General features: G+C 36.6%; 1 protein-coding gene across 1 annotated transcript in view; it reads left to right on the top strand.

Moving 5' to 3' along the window:
- The window catches only part of sirt7 (sirtuin 7), a 40,744-nt gene extending 21,777 nt beyond the window's left edge, over positions 1-18,967 (top strand). The window contains exons 4-10 of the mRNA XM_043714849.2: positions 1,235-1,305; positions 3,256-3,328; positions 6,957-7,055; positions 9,808-10,044; positions 11,937-12,017; positions 13,865-13,971; positions 15,656-18,967. Coding sequence (XP_043570784.1) covers positions 1,235-1,305; positions 3,256-3,328; positions 6,957-7,055; positions 9,808-10,044; positions 11,937-12,017; positions 13,865-13,971; positions 15,656-15,824 — 837 coding nt within the window. The 3' untranslated portion in view covers positions 15,825-18,967. The remainder of the gene's footprint in view (positions 1-1,234; positions 1,306-3,255; positions 3,329-6,956; positions 7,056-9,807; positions 10,045-11,936; positions 12,018-13,864; positions 13,972-15,655) is intronic.
- Positions 18,968-19,362: the final 395 nt, after the last annotated feature.

The following is a 19,362-nucleotide window of genomic DNA, read 5'->3' as shown; positions in this document are numbered from 1 at the left end:
TAATTAGGTAGCTTCCCTTTAAATGCGTCGGTGCCAATTATTTCAACCTCACTCAGTGATAACAAGTTTCATATTTTAGTAATTTGTTTTGAAATCATATCCTGCATTCTTTGTTTGATTTTATTGGTGACCGTCTTGGATTTATTATCATCTCTACATGTAGTCTAATCAGTCTTTTCATAACTTTAAAAACAAATCATTCCTCAGGCTGCATGACTGAAGAAGTAGCAACTTTTCATAGTTTGTATAATATTTACTAACTTCCAAAGTTGCCAAATTATTTATGTCTCGTTTTATCAGGGAGAAAAGAACTCTCCTCAAATCGAGGCCAAGACATGAAAGCACCGTAATTCAAGGCACTCAAGCTGCCAGCATTATTTGCTAAAATTCAAGACAGGCTCAGTATGAATATCTCTATGTATCAACTAATGAATTAGGACACAGCCCTTACTTTGAAAATCTAGAGATAATAAATATATCTTGGTTTCAATAGAAAGTACCTCTTAGCACATCCCTATATGATTTATTTGTCTATGTCGTGCATAGTTATGAGGCATTTTCAAGAGTGTGTTGGATAACAGAAGGCTTTTGTGGACAGGTCTGATCATGTATCCATTTATTTCAGTTACAATCCTTGACGTTTGTCAGAGTGGAGATTTTGAAACACTCATCAAGTGAAACAACGTAAACACAAGTTGTAACTCTTGCGTTTCAATTGATGCTCAAGGATGAAATTTTATCACTTTACGTCAATTGCATTTAAAAATGAAAACGTTATTCTAAATCATCCAATTCAATGACTTAGAACAAACAGTAAATCTGATAAACATTACATTCGATGCATGTTTGTTTCCCAGTTCCTTTCATCCTGTATTTTTTACAAGTAGTATAAGTATCACTGGGATTGCTTATTATCAGTAATGTTACTGTAGAAATGTTAGACATTAAGCTGGTGGATTAACTATATTAATTCTAACCATAAATTTCTCTGCATCTTTGTTTCTTTCCTTCATTTCATGCAAGATATTCCTTACTGCCTACCTTTTCAGTCGAGCTTTTGACCACTCGTCCTGATATCTTCTAATGTGGCTCAGTGACAAATCCTGAGAACTGCATTGAGACAGTTTAGTATGTTAAATGTGCTATATAAATGCATTTTTTTTTTGACAAACAGACCTTTTTACTTTTACTTTGTTGAAATAATAAGATGTTACTTTGTTTCTACTTAATGCAGGCTGCATCTATCCCAGATTACAGAGGCCCCAAAGGGGTGTGGACATTATTGCAGAGTGGTAGGGAAGTGAGGTAAGGAAAATCTTTATATGAGCTACAACACCAAATGATATAGCTGTTATTTTTGGACTAAAAATGTCAGATATCTTTCTCAATGGTTAGAATGCATAACTGCACTAACTGGTGAAATGAATGCTGTAGAGAGTTCCACAATTTTAGATCTTGCCATAAGTATAATTTAAATGATCAAAAAGCAAACCTGTGCCTTATTTATGGTGGCAAATTTAACAAAGGAAATATTCAGACTATTCGAAGTAAGACTATACCCAGGCTTTTTGATTTACTCCGATCTCTGCAGTTTCAGTCTGACACAATTGTTGTTGGCAGTGGTGTAGTTGAGTTTGCAGTAATTTACCATAACTGCTGCCAGCCCTCCTGCCAAGACCTATTATACTTTTAAAATAATAATGTTCTTTCACTGCCTATGTGAGATTAAACCAAAAATAGAGTATTAACATGGGCCCCAATTAAGCCATTTGTAGCATGACCAGGCAGCAATTGAAGTTGGCAAAGAGCAATGTCGTTTTCCCACTCCCCACAGGTGGAAAGTTGGAAAATTAAGAGATGATTTCATTGAAACAAGGTCAGTCTAGGTGCTCAGAGCCACATTGTAAAACATCCCTGCATGTGTTTCAAATAAAAATAATTTTTTGATTGTTGCAAAATAAAACATTTGAGCTACAATGCATAAGTACCAGTATGTATTAACATATTGTCTGATCAGCAATAGTTACAGGTTATTTGCCAATGTTATTTACCCATAGGTGATACTGAATGTTTCAAGTTTCCAGCCAGTCATCTACTTCATACATTTACTTTTTGAAGGGGCAAGAGTATGTTATTGTATCTTGTCGTATTTTTGTTGATTTCAAATTTACAGATGAAATGACATTTGGAAGTATTGCAAACCATAAGAAGGATCGAGTAGAACTCAAAAGGATGTAGATAGAATAGGTAAGCAAGTGGCTTTAAGTTTTAATGTAGAGAAGAGTGAAGTGATTCATTTTGGAGGGAAAAATATTTTTAAAAAATGAAAAAGTACTGTTCTAAAGGAGTTGCAGGAGCAGGGAGACCTGGATATATGTAAGGGATTGGTTAATAGAGCATCCTCGACTTTGAGACATAAAATGCAAAATCAGGGATGATGTGCTAACCTATATGAAACACTATTTTGGCCTCAACTGGAGTATTATGTTCAATGCTGGGAACTGCACTGAAGGAAATATGTTGAAGGCCTTAGTGGGTACATAAAAGATTTGCGAGAAAGCTTCCAGGTGTAAGGAACTTCAGTTGCACAAATAGATTGGAGAAGTTGAAACTTTATTGCTGGAACAGCACAGCAGGTCAGGCAGCATCCAGGGAACAGGAGATTCGACGTTTCGGGCACAGGCCCTTCTTCAGGAAATCCTGAAGAAGGGCCTGTGCCCGAAACGTCGAATCTCCTGTTCCCTGGATGCTGCCTGACCTGCTGTGCTGTTCCAGCAATAAAGTTTCAACTTTGATCTCCAGCATCTGCAGACCTTACTTTCTCCTCGTAGATTGGAGAAGTTACTTGTTCACTTTGGAAGAAAAAAGGTTGAGAGGAGTTTCGGTAGAAGTATTCAAAATCCTAAAGGATTTGGCCAGAGTAGATGGGAAAAACCAAATCCCACTGATGGAATGATTGCAAACCAGATGACGCAGTTAGAAGCCTTGGTGATGCGAGTTAAAATATTTTGCACTCAGCAGATGATCAGGATATAGAGTAGTCCTCAGAATGTGGTGGAGGCAGGATCAGTTAAGTTTTCTGAAGGGAGTTGGTTTATTATCTGAAGAGGAAAACAAAAATGTAGGGCTGTGGGCTAAAGGCAGGGAATGGCACGAGGTGATTGCCCTACAGAGAGCCAGCACAGACACAACAGGCTGAATGTGTAACTCTATTATTTAGTCTGCTGAAGTATATGTTGTTTATTTGTGGTAAAGCACAGCAGATCTCAGTGAGGCAGAGCCCACCCTGACTCATATGTGCATCACTCAACTTTATAAAGAAAAACTGGTAAGAACTAGAATTTTTTTTCTCTTTTATTGTATTACAATGACTGATTCTCACTTCATACATGGTTGGGGAAAATAAAAACAAATTGCTGTTGAAACTCAACAGGTCTGGCAGCATCTGTGGGGAGAAAGCAGAGTTAACTTTCAAATCTGGTGATTCTTCATCAGAAGTGCCAGATGCTACCAGACCTACTGAGTTTTACCAGAAATTTCTGTTTGGTTTTATGTCTCCAGCATCCGCAATTCTTTGTTTTTCTTTAAATCCACAAAATAAAACAATGTGAACAATAAGCTCTCCTGCAAACCACAGCAAAATAAACTGAAGAAATGATGGTGACTATTAAATGCATTTCAGGTCAGGGAAGTTCAACATAGGATGATTGGAATGAAACCACACAGAAGGAAGCCATCTGATCCTAAATGTTTTTTTCTGTCAATTTGAAAGCATTATCCAATTAGTCCCACCCCCAACCCCCTGCTTTCCTCAAGGCCTAGTAATTTTATCCAGTTCCTGATTGAAATTTATTATTGAATCCACATCTTCAAAAGTGCACTCTACATCACAATAACTTGCGTGAAAAGAAAGTGTTTTTACATAGAGGTCCAGTAACTGGCAAATATGCTGTGTGTGTTAGTTACCAATACTTTGATATAGAAAGTAGTTTCTCCCTATTCACTAAATGTAAATCCTTTTGAGTATCAATATCAAATCTCCCTTTTTTTTACATTTTCAGGTTTAGCTTTTCCTAGGGAATTGAAATCTTTCATTTTTGATACTATTCTGGTAAATCTCCTCTGATCCCTTTCAAGTAAAGTGTGGTGCACAGAATTGGCCAATAACTCTATTTGATTACTGCAGATTTGCAGGTTTCTCTGCTCTTGCGCCCCCTTTAAAATTGCACTATTTAGTTTAGCTTGCTGCTTCTATTTATTCATAGGATGTGGGCACCACTAGCAAAGTTAGCATTTATTTCTAATACTAATTGACAATGAGAGCATGATGATCTACCTTTTTTGACAACTGAGTGGTTTGCTAACCCATTCCAGGAGCAATTAAAAGTCAACTACATTCCTATCTGAAGGCACAAGTAAGGATGCTAAATCTCCTTTGCTAAAGGAGACCAGTAAACCAGGTGGACTTTTCAGCAACAAAAACAGAAATTACTGGAGAGACTCACACTGGCAGCATCTGGAAGTTCTGATGAAGATTTGCCAGACTTGAAATGTTAACTCTGTTTGCTCTCTAAAGATGCTGCCACACCTACTGAGTTTCTCCAGCAATTTATGTTTTGGTTTTGGATCTCCACATCTGACGTTCTTTGTTTTAGTTTAGGGCTTTTCAGCAGTGTGGCAGCATTACTGATCTAACTTTTTATTTCAACCTTTTGTTAACTCACTGGTTTTGAATTCATTAATCCAGGCCTCCAAATTTCTAGTTCAGTAGCAATCATTATGTTAACATTCCAAGTGCCTCCCCTCATTCTTCTTCCCAACAAAATAAATTACTCCAGACTTCTTAAAACTTTGTTAAATTTTGTTTGCCATCTGTCCATTTCACCAGTATGTCTTCCTGAATTCATTTGCAATCATTCATCAATTATTAGTCCTTTTCCTTGCTTTGTGTCTTCTCTGAAACGTTCAGATTTTGTTCAGTACAGCATTTCCAAGTTCAGGTCATTCCAAAAGAACATTGATTCCAATGCTGACCTTGAGGCAGCACCACTGCATACTTCCTGGCAATTTGAAAAATAACCATATGCCACGACTCTGTTTTCTGATCCCATGCCATTTTCTATCCCTTCAGCCACCTACCCCATTATTTTTCTGCAACGTTTGTTATATATGGTACATTCTTCAAACTTTTGTGATAATCCATTTGCACAACCTATACCTACCTTTATCAAAGAACTTGGTCATATGAATCAACTATTCTTTTTGCTATCCTTCTCAGCCAATTTATCTTTTCCTTAATGCAAGACAAGTGTTCAAACTGAGTCAAGAATTGACATGTAGCCTCCATGTTCTTCAATCAGTTCTACAAGCCCGGTTAATTCAATGAAATGCACACTTTTTACTCATTGATCTAGACCTGCAAACATAGGTCAGACCAGAGGTTTGGAATGAGCCATTTGCACTTTTTTATCCTAAATCAAATCTACAAAATTGGCTTGTACAGATGGATTTGTATTAAATGCAGTTTATTGGAAATGCAGAATGCATTGTGCCTATGTAAATCATTTGTGCTCCCTGATTTTCCCTGTCTTATGTATCTGTGCTGTCATAGAGGAAATCATGTGGGTACCCTGATTGTACATATTTGCATATTATTTTAATAATCATGAATCCTTGCAGGCGCCATGAAAAAAGTTTTTTATGAAATTAAATTCTCGATAAAAGATTGACCTATGCTGAACAAATGTCAGCAAGTTTTAATTCTCTCGCAATGGAAAATCCTAATCATTTCTGTGTTCAGGGACAACTCTGGATGAAATTCAAATCATGCAATTAAAATTCCCTTGAGCCCACTGTAAAACTTTCCTTGCTGGCATATGTAGAACTAGAACAGAATAAAGAAACTTCCTCAAATATAGCTGAACAGAAATCAAGTAGACCAAAATTTCTGTGCTGAAAATATCAAAACATGAGACAACCGTGTTAACCAGCTGAGATTAACATTGAAATAGGAATTAGGAAATTTAAAATAAAACACACACCATTCTGGCCAATAATTAGTGCCAAATGTAGGTGAAGACTTCACAGTAGCTATCGAAAACTGCAAATGTTAAACTGGTAAACCATTGGTTTCATGGATTCAATAGAGAATTGTTAAATCCCTAAATTTCAACGTACTGAATTTCAACAGTGTATGTTATAGTTTAGGGTTTTTCTTCCCCTTTCTTTTGCAAGTAAGCCACTAATTATAAAGCACCAGTGGAGCCATGTAAAACAATGCCTTTATATAAAGATACAACTGTGGACGGCTGTATGATTGCCCCTTTAATCCCTGTTTTGTATTATAGCAATTGAGTTCATGATCACAGTTAATTCACATTGTGTCTATATTGCTATGATCTACAGTCTCTTTCTTTCAATATGGCTCCTTTTAATTCAGTATAGAACAGTTAATTATAATTGTAGTTTAACTGCATCATTAAAATTAATTGACTACGTAGTGTAGTATTCACTTCCTCATAGGATAAAATCCATAATGTCAAAACTTTTTAAAGGAGTAATTAAAATCTAAATTTTCCATTTTTCTCAGTTAGATGATTGCTATTTTATATTTGCAGTACTTATAGTTTACTGAATCATTGTTCCCTCTCTTGACAAGCTCAAATCTAACTGATACATATTCTGAAACAAGAGATCTTTATAAGGGAATGGTTCATCCATACTATTTCTATCTTGAGGAAATCCTGAGGGGAGAGGAAATGTCTTCTTGGGTCACCATTCACTGTAAAGCAATTGGTTACATCCTGCCTTTTACAATTTCATTTTTATTAAAATGTGAAGAATTCAGATTAGCATTTGACTTTGTGCCTTTCACAAGGCTTTTCATAACCATATCAGAATGTTGAAAATTCAAAATCCCAGCTTAAGAAATACCCTTCTTGTGTTTCTCCCTCAAGGTGCACCATGTAGTGTCTCAGAATTGTGATGGATTACATTTACGTAGCAGTTTACCCAGGAAGGCACTTTCTGAACTACATGGAAATATGTATATAGAGGTAAGATAATACAGGAGCTGGCAGCTTGAGTATGTTGCACCTATATTCATCTCACTATTGGGATGTCAGGATGCACCTATAATTTATCATGTGAACCTGTTTTTGACAATTTGATTGTCTTTAGCCACTTAAAGATATTTGGTAACGTCACAAACAAATTGTGTTTCTGTTTCTCTTTTTGGCATCATTTAAAATGTTTCCCATTGTAAGTTTTTTTTAAAACAAAAAGAAACCTCACAACAATATCTTTGGAATTTCTTTTTCAATCAAAATTTTCTTTCTCCTGAATGCAGTACCTCCGTACTTTTCTGATTCATACATGAATAATAACCACTTGGTGAGGCACTGCAAGATGGCCTGCAATTCAGTGATGACCCTGCAGTAAGAAATCAAAATGGGAAGAAAGGGAAAATTTAATAGAATTATATTTTTCCCCAAAACATATCCTTGCCCAATGTTCATCTGTATATACTACCAATATAGTTTCCAAATGGATACTGGGGCAGATCTTCGCATTTGTAACCCAAGACCTGAAGCCAGTTGCTGTGCTATAATTGATGTGATTGAGATCATGTAATTGTGCAAACTGGATTTAACTAAGGACCTTTCTGATCTATATAGCTCAGCTACTTAGTGAAATAAATTATTTTGCCTTTGAGGCACAATTAAAACACTACAGTGCATAAGTTTGAAATATTCTGCCTTCCTTATTTTGTTTGCTCTTTTTCTTTGAAGAGGAAATTACAGGCAAAAATGTCCTGGGCGTAACTCAAAGAACAATGCAAGAAAAGATTCATAATCTGAGTTACACAATTGACTCAACTACCGACAGTTTCTAACATCGAGTTTTCCACATAGCAAACACAAATTAATTCAAAGTGGAAAAGAAATAGAAGAATATTAACTGTTTAATCTGTTGGGCTGAATGGTACTTTCCGGAGGTTCTGCATGTTAATAGTGCACTGTTCTTTGATTTATGAAAATAAAAAGTTAAAGTATAAAATTAATATCAAGAGAGATATTACAACTGCAGTAGTCTTTTTATTTGCCAACATTTTCTCCAGAGAGGGCTATCGATAATCATCATGGTTCAAAAAAAAAATGAAATGATGGAATTATATGTGGTGAAGGCTAATGAATTGTAACCAAGCCACGACTTGGACCATTGAATTGAATTGGGTTTATTGTCACATGTACTCACATGAGTACAATGAAAAGTTTACAAGTTGGCACTATCTTAGATACAAGGGTACATAGGTACCGAATCTTAGACACAAAGCAGTAAAATAAGGAAAACAAAGTTAAAAGTTAAGCATTATAGTCCTTCTTACTAAAAATATAAAAGCAAAGAAACACATAAACAGCCTAACTCCACAGTCCATAAGCACCTAGCTGTGCTGGGCTCACACTCCTCACAAGGGCTTGACCTCCTCCTTGGCATCACTGGCACACTAAGGTTTTCTCCCAACTGTCTGTCATTTTATAAATTAGTGGCCAGATTGTTTTAAGAACTGTGGCCTGTAAAGTTAAAATGGTTTACAGACGAACATTAAATTAGTGCAAAAGTAGGCCATTCAGCCTTTCAAGAGTGCTCTGCCATTCAGCTGTTAGTGTTCCAGTATCCCATATTCACATCTATTCCCAATAATGTTTGATTCACTTGCCTAAGAAGAATCTTATCTACTTTCAAGTTAAGAATATTCAATGACTCTTCCCCCACCCCCAACAAGCACTCCCTCCTGGGGCAGAAATTAGAAGTCATGCATTTCTCCAGGGGCATAAATATTCCCCTCATCTCTATCCTAAAAGGACAACTAATACTTTGAAAACAGTGTCCCACTTCTTCTTCCTTAAGATTAAACATTACGGTTCACATCCACCTTGTGAAGACCATTCAGAATCTTTTAAACTCTAGTGAAAACAAACCCAGCCTATTGAATCTTTCCTCATAAGACAACTCCTTTTCCAGGTAACAATCCAGTCAACCACTCCAAATCATCTTCAATGCATTTACATCCTTCCCTAAATTTGGAGAACAAAACTGTGCGCAGTCTTCGTGATGTGGTCTCATCAACGCTTTGTGTAAGTGAAGCATGACATCCTTAGTTTTATGTTCCAGTCCTCTCATCATAAAGGCGACCGTCCCATTAGCCTGCCTGATTACATGCTACACCTAGCTGCATACTAATCCTTTTTAACTTGTGCACTAGGACATCTAGATCCCTCTACATCTCAGAATTTAGTGATCATTCTCCATTTAAGTAATACTCTGCTTTTTGATTCTTCCTGCCAAAGTGAACTTCACATTTTCCCACATTACACTCCTATCTGCCAGATTTGTGCCCATTCACTTTATCTGCATTAATCTGTATCCTTTTTGTGTCACCTTCACAGCAAATGTACTTAACTATCTTTGTACAATTTTAAAATATAGACACCATGCATTCAATACCCTCAGCTACATTATTAATATAAAATTGGAAAATGTTGAGGGCCCAGCACAGACCTCTGTGGGACCCCACTTGTCAGACCTGCCAATCTGAAACTGTGATCCATTTATGCATTCATTAGCCAGCCAATTCTATCTCTGCTGCTGTGCTACTCCTGTACCATGACCTCCTGCCCTATACAATAACCTTCTATGTACTTTGTCAGCTTTTTATATTTAGTTTTTATACTCCCAGATATAGTTACAGACATTAGTTAATTACTGTCAATATTTTACTTGATTATGGTGATGTGATTTTTGCAGGTATGCACATATTGCTCTCCTAACCGAGAATACATTCGTCTTTTCGATGTCACGGAACGCACATCACTGCACAAACACAATACTGGAAGAAAGTGCCACAAATGTAATAGTGAGCTGCGAGACACAATTGTGCACTTTGGGGAAAAGGGAACACTGGAGCAGCCACTGAACTGGAAAGGAGCAGCTGAAGCAGCCAAGAAAGCTGATGTCATCATTTGTCTTGGATCCAGTTTAAAGGTTAAACAATGTTTCTCAGAAACTTCTTTTGTCACTTCAGATAATGAATGGGCTTTGGTTGTATTTGAAATAGTCATGCCACACCTCATTGTACATTTTTGTGTAAATAAGAATTTCTAGCAACTTCTGTGTAGACTAGAGAAGATAAATAAAACTATCAATGAAGGACTATTGAATCCATAGTAATCTCCATGTAAGTAAAAATTATTGGGTTTTTCTGGCAATCAATCGTTGTCATTAGACTCTTAATTCCAGAGTTTAAAAAAATTGTATTCTAATTCCACCGTCTGCTTGGCAGAATTTGAACCCGGATTTCCAGAACATTACCTGGATCTCTGGATTAACAGTACAGTGATAATATAATTGGTCCATCACCTACCACAAACTCCATTGGTTGTAATAGTCCAAAATTCCATGAGTGTGGGGACGGTTCCAATGGATGGGAAATATGCCAATATAAACATCCTTATTCAAAAAGGGAGGGAGGCAGAAAGTAGGAAACTACAGATCAGTTATTTTAAATGGGAAATTGCTGGAATCCATTATTAAGGATGTTATAAGAGGACGTTTGGCAAGTCAAATGCTATTTATCACAGACAGCATGGTTTTATAAAAGGTAAAGCATGCTTGACTAATTTGCTAGAGTTCTTCAAAGATGTAAGAAGAAATTTGGAAAATGGGGATCCTGTAGATGTGATGTATCTGGACTTCCTGAAGACATTTGTACAGTGCCACATAAAAGGTGAATCCACGTGGTAAGATCATATTGGCTTAAGGGTACTTTATCAGTTTGAACAGAGGATTGGCTAATGGTTAGAAAGCAGAGAGTCAGGACAAATGGGTCTTTTTCTGGTCGGCAAGATGCAAGTAGTGGCGTGCCACGGGGTTTGGTCCTTGGCTCCCAGCTGTTTGCAATCTACGTTAACAGACTTGGCTGTGGCGACAGAAAGTACTGGAGCCAAATTTGCAGATGGCAAATTTAATACCTAAAATAGGTATGAAAGTAAGATGTAATTAATAAATAAATTTACAAATGGATATGGACAAGTTAGATAAATTGGCCAAAATTTGGCATATAAAGCCTAATATTGATAAGTGTGAGGTTATCCATTTTGGTCAGAGGAATACAAGGCAATTTATTATCTAAATGGAGAAAAATTTTGGAGTGCTTTGATGCAGAGGGATCTGGTTGTCCTTGTGCATGTGGATTGCAGAAAATTGGTTTGCAGCTAATAAGGCAAATGAAAGTTGGCATTTATTGCTAAAGGAATAGAGAATAAAAGTAGGAAAGTGTTGCTGAAACTGTAAAAGGCATTCGTGAGATGGCATCTGGAATATTGCGTACAATTTTGATTTCTTTACTTGAGGGATGGAATTGCAATGGAGATGGATGTCACTGTTAAGGATTGCATGTGTGCCTTTATTTTTGGCACTTGCCATTTCCACATTAGGCTGGTTGCAGCTTGAAACTTTCTATTATGCTTCAACAATATGCTAAACAAGAATCTGAGAATAGTGCCATATACTGTACCATGTCTCATCCTTCAACACTGCCTAACCTTGTAGCGCTCTGTGGACACCAACTTTCAGCATACACAAGCCTCTAAGTGAGGAAAATAGCAGAAATCAAGTGTAGTACCCTTTGGTGTTTTGTTTCAATGATATGTAATTGAGGAGAATAGCCATATTGGTGTCTGGCATATAAGGCATGCTGCCTGTCAAAATGCTGACTCATTATTGTTTAAAATTTCTTCTTTGTTTACATAAATATTTTCACACTTCTGTTATATGTCCTCCAGTCTGAATTATTAAGCCTGAAATCTGAATTAAAATGTGAGCAAGGTTTATCACGCGGTTTTTCTGTTCTGAAATCTACACTTTCCTTATTACAGGTTCTTAAAAAGTATGCATGTCTTTGGTGCATGAGTAGGGTACCTCATAAAAGGCCAAAGCTGTACATAGTAAATCTACAGGTAAGCACTAGTTTATTCATCCTTGTGATTTAAAGCTCTCTGCAAGTAGATTTTGATTATGTTGGTGTGGGACTGGTCTCACTTATCAGACCAGATGAGCACAACAGGTTTTCATCCCTATAAAGAGTGTTAGCAAATCCAAGCTTTGATTTATTTTATTGTTTACCAAAACCAGGTTGTTAATTTTCTGACTCAGTTTGAAGATTTGAATTCAGTTTTTAACAATCATGGAGGGCTTTGTACTATAATCCAGAATGCTTATGTTACAGGATAAATAATTGTGTACTATATCTTATATGAACATAAAAACTAAATACTGTGGATGTTGGAAATAATCTGGAGGTCTGTCTGCATCAGCTAATATTAGTAGAAGCAGAGTTAACATTTCTGCTCTGAAATCAGTCACAGAAAATAAATGTTCTCTCTCTCTCTCTCTCTCTCTCTCTCTCTCTCCAGATGCTACTAGAACTCCTGAATATTTTCAACATTTTCTGTTTGTGTGTCGTATCCTATTCCTTGTATCAAGCAGTATTATCTCTGTTTCTCTAAGTACCTGTTAGATTAGTTGAGTTTGTCATTTCAAAATTCGTTTTTTCAAAAACAGTCTTATGTGATCATGTATTTATGTTTTTAAGACTGGTTAAGTGCTCACTTCCATAGCTAAAATTGTAAATTTAACTACTTGAGTCATACAAGTGAAATTAATCCAATCAGTATTCAATTATATCACCTGTTCACATTTTATTAATGAGTTAAAAAAGCAACTATATCGCCTAAGAATCTGTTCAAATTTTGACTTTAATTCATGTTGAATCTGATATCTTAAGTTTTTTTTTGTGTTGAGGCGAAATAAAATTCAGTGGTTTTTGAGGAAGAAGCAAGCTTTGTGATTGATCTGCCTATGTATAAATTAAGGATAGTATCTTAAAATAATGTATTTATGTTTGAATCCACCCTGTTTTGTTTGTACACAGATTAATTTTGTGAATTATATTTAAATGCTTTTAACATTTCCAAATTGGCATGCACAGTTGTACCAATTGTGTACAAATCTCTGTGCTCAAAGCTTTATCCTTGATTTGGTCCTATACCTCGCCCTTCATTGTGCCTTTGGACTGACTGTCTGGTACTGTCCTGGATGAGTCAGGATTTCTTATGATATTGGTAGACTGAAACCATCATGCTGAGTTCCAGCTGTAATCGTATGGTCTGAGTTCCCCAATTTTAACGATCTTGAAATGCCCATTTGTCCTAAATTAAATGATCTGTAAGTTACTGCCTTGCTATGCTGATATGAATTTCAAATCCCAAATCTCTTACCAATATCTTTTGTCACTCTCTGCTTTCTCATATGTCCTTACTCTGACTCCGACCTCACATAAACACCACACATGCAAATTCTAGCACCTGTGTCCTGTTCAGATAAACATCTACTTGCCTGTTACCCTTGCTCCTGTCAGTAACCTGTGGTTTCCATCTCTGTGTCCACTTCAAAATCTTCCCAATCTTCCACAGTTGTGCTCATTTCTTTACAATCTTTTGAGATCCTATGCCTAAGTCTAAGGTTGTGCTTCCAACTCTGGTCCGCTGTATTTTGATGTCACCATCTGTTTTACCTTGGTAATTGTCTACTTGTTTTCACAGTCCCATATCCAGATATTCCTTCTAAGATTATTTGCCTTGCTCTATCCTTTTTTTTAATCAAACAGCACCATTTTTTTGTCTTCATGATCTGTTTCCTATTTCATCCAGACCAATAACTTTGAACACCTTTAGACATATTTCTATTTTTAAGACAGTAAATCAGTTTGAGCTGTAATTTGTTATGCTTTCCTTTTCTTTAACAGTGGACACCAAAGGATGATGTTGCTACACTGAAAATCCATGCAAAATGTGATGATGTCATGCGATTGCTATTGAAAGAACTTCATTTGGAAATTCCACATTATGACAGGTATCATCTACTTATTTCATCTTGATACTTCTCTAGTCCCTTCTCATGCTTCTTTTACCTCTTCCTCCATTTAAAGTTTTCAACCAATTTCTATGAACACTCCCTCAACAAAAGTCTCTCTCCTCCTCATTGTCTCAGTCACAGCTAAGGCCCTCACAAATGCCTGCCACATCTCCCTCACTACTTACAACCACTTTTGACCACTTTACGTTTTGTTTTCCCTGGAATCAATTCTTCATCCAAGTAATATACAGCTATACATTCAAGCTGTTTACTGCTGAGTCTTGGTCCAACACTTTCCATAAACTTTCTGTCGCTATCCATCCAGTCAACCATTTTATAACTTTCACCTTTAAAGCCTTTTGTGTTTGCTCATACCCTTATAATGTTCACTCATGAACACTCCCAATTTCCTTCCATCGATTCTTTCCATTGGCTGCAGTCACATTAATCACGACAAAATCTTGCTGTCCCTGATTAATTTGCACACTGTCGCTTCAAAATTACAAATGTGAGAATCTCATGAAGAAGTTTAAGACCAGCTGTTCAACTGCCTGTACCACATCTATCATTTCGCTCCTCAAGCCAAACGTTCCCCTCACTATCTTTCTCTAGTTTCTTTGCTATTTCCTGTCTTCCCTTTCTGCAGAGTTAACTTCTTGTTCTCTTGAGTGCATTATGTTGCTGATGACCTATACTAATTTCTAGCCTGTACCCTAGCTCACTGTTTATGCATCTATCAGTCTCATACATCCATCCATCCCGTTTCTCATGTCCTATTGACCTTCATTCTTTCAAAATCAACATCATTACCTTTAGTAGCAATTGAAAGCCTACACACAATACATGTGCCTTTGGAAACAAATTTTGCATTTCCAACCTAACTTTTTTTCCCAAAATTCTTCAGCCTCATCCATGACCATCTTCCTTATAACTCCATGTCTTATTTTCCCAATCTGCATTGGCCACATCTCCAGTGAGTCATTTCTTTATACCCTTTGACAATCAACAAGCCATTCTCCTCCAAAACCTTTAACTCCATTACACTCCATCAAGCCCAGTGAAACTACACTTAATTGGTGCAACACCTACCTAGTCAGTTGTAAGTAGACTTCAACTAGCAATAGGTTCCATCCCCACAGTAGAATTCACAAGGCTTTATTTTTGGCTTCCATGTCGTCATCCTTGAATTGTGCTCCTTGGTGATATCTTCCAATGGCATGGGTAATCTTGCACATGAACACTGACAGCCTTCGGGTCTATCAATATTTTTTGTATTTCCATACCCTTCCCAGCCACTGTCTCAGGTTGAAGCAGACTCTTTTCAATATCTCTATGATTGAGTTTTGTCATATCTGCTTCATCTCTTTTGCATCAGCCACATTTTTTTTGATTGAAACCCTCATCCATGCTCTTTTATGGAAAGGGAATTCAAGCAGAAAGGGTAAATTTGATTGCTTGTGGGAACAATCTCCCTTGCTTGAGGTCACCTAAACAACACAGACTGGAAGGTTAACATTGACTTGAGCATTATAATCCATTTGCCTGCTGTCTTTACTTGTTGAATTATTGAGGAACAGATTTTATAATCTTGTTGGTGAATTGTAGCTGCTGAGAATATATTACAAATCTTTGTCCATTAATTTCTCAATGATTTTTACTGCAATGCCTGATTTTCTTCAAGGTCCAAAGATCCTATTTTCAGTCTAGCTACTCAGCTGAGACCAGAGGAAGAAGACAGTCATAGTCGTAAATTACTAACCAAGGACAGTCCAGAAGGGGTGGCTTCTACTGTCTCTGGTGGTTGGTATGGAAAAGGTTGTGCAAAAGGCAGAAGGAAGAAAAAAATCTAAATTGGGAATGCTGATTGTCATTGTTTACATTTTTCTGATTTTTATCTTTCCATCCTTCCCCATGCAAACTCTGTTACTTTGGGGAGGGAGCAGAGCAACTGGAGGATTTCTGCAAACCCTGATGCCAATACTGTGTAATGCTGATTCAGGAGGCTGTGTGCTGCCTGCATGACTAAAAGTTCCTTATTGCATATTAGGTTGATCCGGAATGTCATCTTTTCCCCGCTGGCCTGTGATTTGAATTAGTCAAGTAATGAAAGGTCTTGATGCACTACACTGTTGACTGGGCTCCTAAGTTTCAAGCATTGGAAACATGAGCAAATTGGTAGAAATTAATGTGATACTTGAGATTTGGCTATTGAATACAGCAAAAATATTCCTCTGATAAGCAGCTTTAGTAGCATTTACATTGAGGAATGGTTAATTGTCTTTGGCCAAAAGGCATTGACAGACAACCAAATATGATTTAGGCCCACTGATTATCAGTAAAGAAAGTAGCATTTTCCTGAAGCACCCCATATTTATTGCAATATAGGAAGTAAAGCATTGTGTCTGTTAAAGTAATCGATCTTTCATCATCCATTTGCAGAGAGGTTTAAGTTCAAGGCATGTGTTATGGGTATACATTAATAAATTCACTCTTCCCTACTTTCCTGCAATGAGAGCACAAGACAATGAAATAAGCAGTTAACAACAGTTTTCCATTCACTCTGCAGTTAAAAATTGCCTTTGTTCAAAGTTCAATAGAAGCATTGCATCTACGTTAGTAACCAGTGAATTTGTAAACCAGTGGACCTCACCCAAGAGCCAGTGTAAAACAGATTCTTGTCATTGACATCAAATCTTGCAATCAAACACCAAAATGGTAGCTGTCTACTGATACACGTTTCCTTGTACCAAATTTCAATTTTTAAAGTAATTTTCACTTTGTCGGCAGAACAGTGTATTTGTCAGCCACTTTCCATCTTCAGTAATGGCATCAAGCAGATAAAGCAGCAAACCTGTCTGTAGCTCTGATGGTGCTCCAAACGTCTTATGCTCCTAACTGAAATTTTGAAAAAGTTAGAGAAGCCACAGAAAATAAAGCTTTTGAATATATTTTGCACTAGGAGGTATTTCAATTTACAATACCATTTGTATGTCTTTGTTTACTTACTACATATTTTGACTACTTCTTGAAGAATTTTCCAACCATCTCTTCAATACCAGGGATCTTTCTAAATTGGATGCTTTTCTAGATTTACTACTCTTGCTTGTCGGAGACCTTTTAATATGTTGTTTTACAGTTTATTATAATACTGCAAGCTAGACTAACCGATGGATTGATCTTGAAATGATCTCACTATTACCCACACACTTAATTGCTACTTAGCAGGAGAGATGGCTCCACCCCAATATAATCCTTGATTTTCTCTGTTCTGTTTCCTAATGTACCCAAATCACATTGGCTTCAAACAAGATGGATTGTACTTATTCAACATGCAGAGCTCTAATTCTTAACGAGTAGAATTTTAAAAATAATACTAAATATAAATAACTTCCTCAGAGGGTGGGTTGGGGGATGCTGATAGTGTATAGTCCTTGTATAAATGTTTTTAAAATTCTACCAGTATCTAATCTGTTGATAATTAGAGCACAGTTTTGAATGTGCAAAGACAGGGTCTTAGGTGAAATAATTTATCTGTATTATAGTGAGATGAGAATGCTGAGGGAAGACAGTTGTTGTAGATGTCATGTATATATCCTAGGGTGGCACGGTGGCTCAGTGATTAGCACTGCTGTCTCACAGTGGCAGGGACCTGGGTTCAATCCCACCCTCTGGTGACTGTGTGGAGTTTGCACATTCTCGTGGGTCTGCGTGAGTTTCCTCCCACAGTTCAAAGTTGTGCAGCTAAGGTGGATTGGCCATGCTAGATTACCCATAGTGTCCAGGGTGTTTGGTCTAGGTGAATTAGCCAATGGAATTGCAGGCTTTACAGGGAATAGGGTAGGAGATGGGTCTGGGTGGTGTTTGGAGAGGCGGTGTGGTCTCGATTGGCATTCTGTGATAGAGTACAATGCGTTTATGCCTGGAGAACAGATGTCATTAAGTCTATTTCCAAAGGACCTTTTCCTCCTCAGCCTTCTAGATCAAAGAATGAATAAAGTGTTGTTTCAGGATCAATTTTTTAGCCATCGGACAGTGCTGAATCTTATGGCTCGTTTTTAATACAACTTAAAACTGTTTTAACATCAAACCATGTAAGACAACTACAAAACGGGTATTTTCTTTGTTTTTTGTTGTAAAACTGCTTGTGTGTTGATATCTTGACAGGTAATGAATGAATTGAGAGTTAGTCTTCTGAAAGGGATTAAATGGTAAAAGAAAAGCAAAATACTGGAAATGTGAAATAAGGCAGTGGTTTTAATGTTGATATCTTGACAGTAGGTGAATGTATTGTCTGTCAGTATCAGATTAAGGGGCAGATTCATGGCAGCATGTGAGGAGAGAAAATGTATATTTTGTTTAAAAGATGCTGCTTTTTTTTCTGATTTGAGTCTGGGTTTTTTTTCCCTCAAGCTAAAACATTCTGCAATCACTAAAATCAGTCTTACATCTAATAATGTTGAGTTAATTAAGCCCAGTGATGACTTTTCAGGGTAAAGATTAAAAAAAAACTTTTTTGATTTGTGAGCACAGGGCTTAGACTTATAGTAGTATTTTTAACAATCCTGAACACATGCTTTCTTTCAAATATTCTTCATGTTTTGTAATGTTATGTGATTTAAACTTGAAATTGTTCAGCTTTCTAGAAACATCAGCTTATACTTTTAAACATGAAAAGGTGAGGTTCAAAAATGTGGTTGTAAATTTAATACCTGGGTTGTTCTCTACCTGTGTTACTGGTCATGTGATAGTCAAGGAATTACATTTTGGAGTGCTGTGTGTGCCAATGAAACATAAACAGAACTTTACATAATTAAATTATATAATGACATTTCACATTTCAGAAGCCAGAATTTGTCTTCATATTACTGGAAAATTAATGGGCATTGAGTCACTAGTACAGAACAACCCCTCTGTGATTGCACTTTATTTGATATAACTTGTCAATTGTATTACAAAGCTGTAATTATTTTTTAAATAAACAGTCTTAAATGGAGAGCCCGCATTTTTCTTGTTATTTTGTTATGTTATCACCAACAAAGAATCTACTCAAGCTGTGGAATCTGATAATGATATTTACACCTCTCTGCATATTGATGTGGTAGTAGTTTTGAGTAATGGCTCCCTAGATAGGGATTTGTTCACATTGTGCGCTCTGACAAGATTGATTATTGACAGAGTTCCTAACAGGGATCCTGCTTTAGATTATTCTAATTAACTAATCAATATAACTAATTATTGACTGGAGCATTAAAGATGACCATAAATATTGACCTGTGTGTCAGTATAAGACCAGGATATAGAACCATAGACAACATTGTGACAGGAAATAAATTATTTATATCTATCTAGAGAAGGCAAGTATTTTGTAGGAAAGTGTTCACCCTTTAG

Source organism: Chiloscyllium plagiosum, unplaced genomic scaffold, assembly GCF_037043375.1.
Source record: "Chiloscyllium plagiosum isolate Xiang-an unplaced genomic scaffold, Cpla_swu_hap1 HiC_scaffold_25, whole genome shotgun sequence".
Classification (NCBI taxonomy): domain Eukaryota; kingdom Metazoa; phylum Chordata; class Chondrichthyes; order Orectolobiformes; family Hemiscylliidae; genus Chiloscyllium; species Chiloscyllium plagiosum.
The sequence above is the reverse complement of the archived record's forward strand: the minus strand, read 5'-3'. Positions and strand labels throughout refer to the sequence as shown.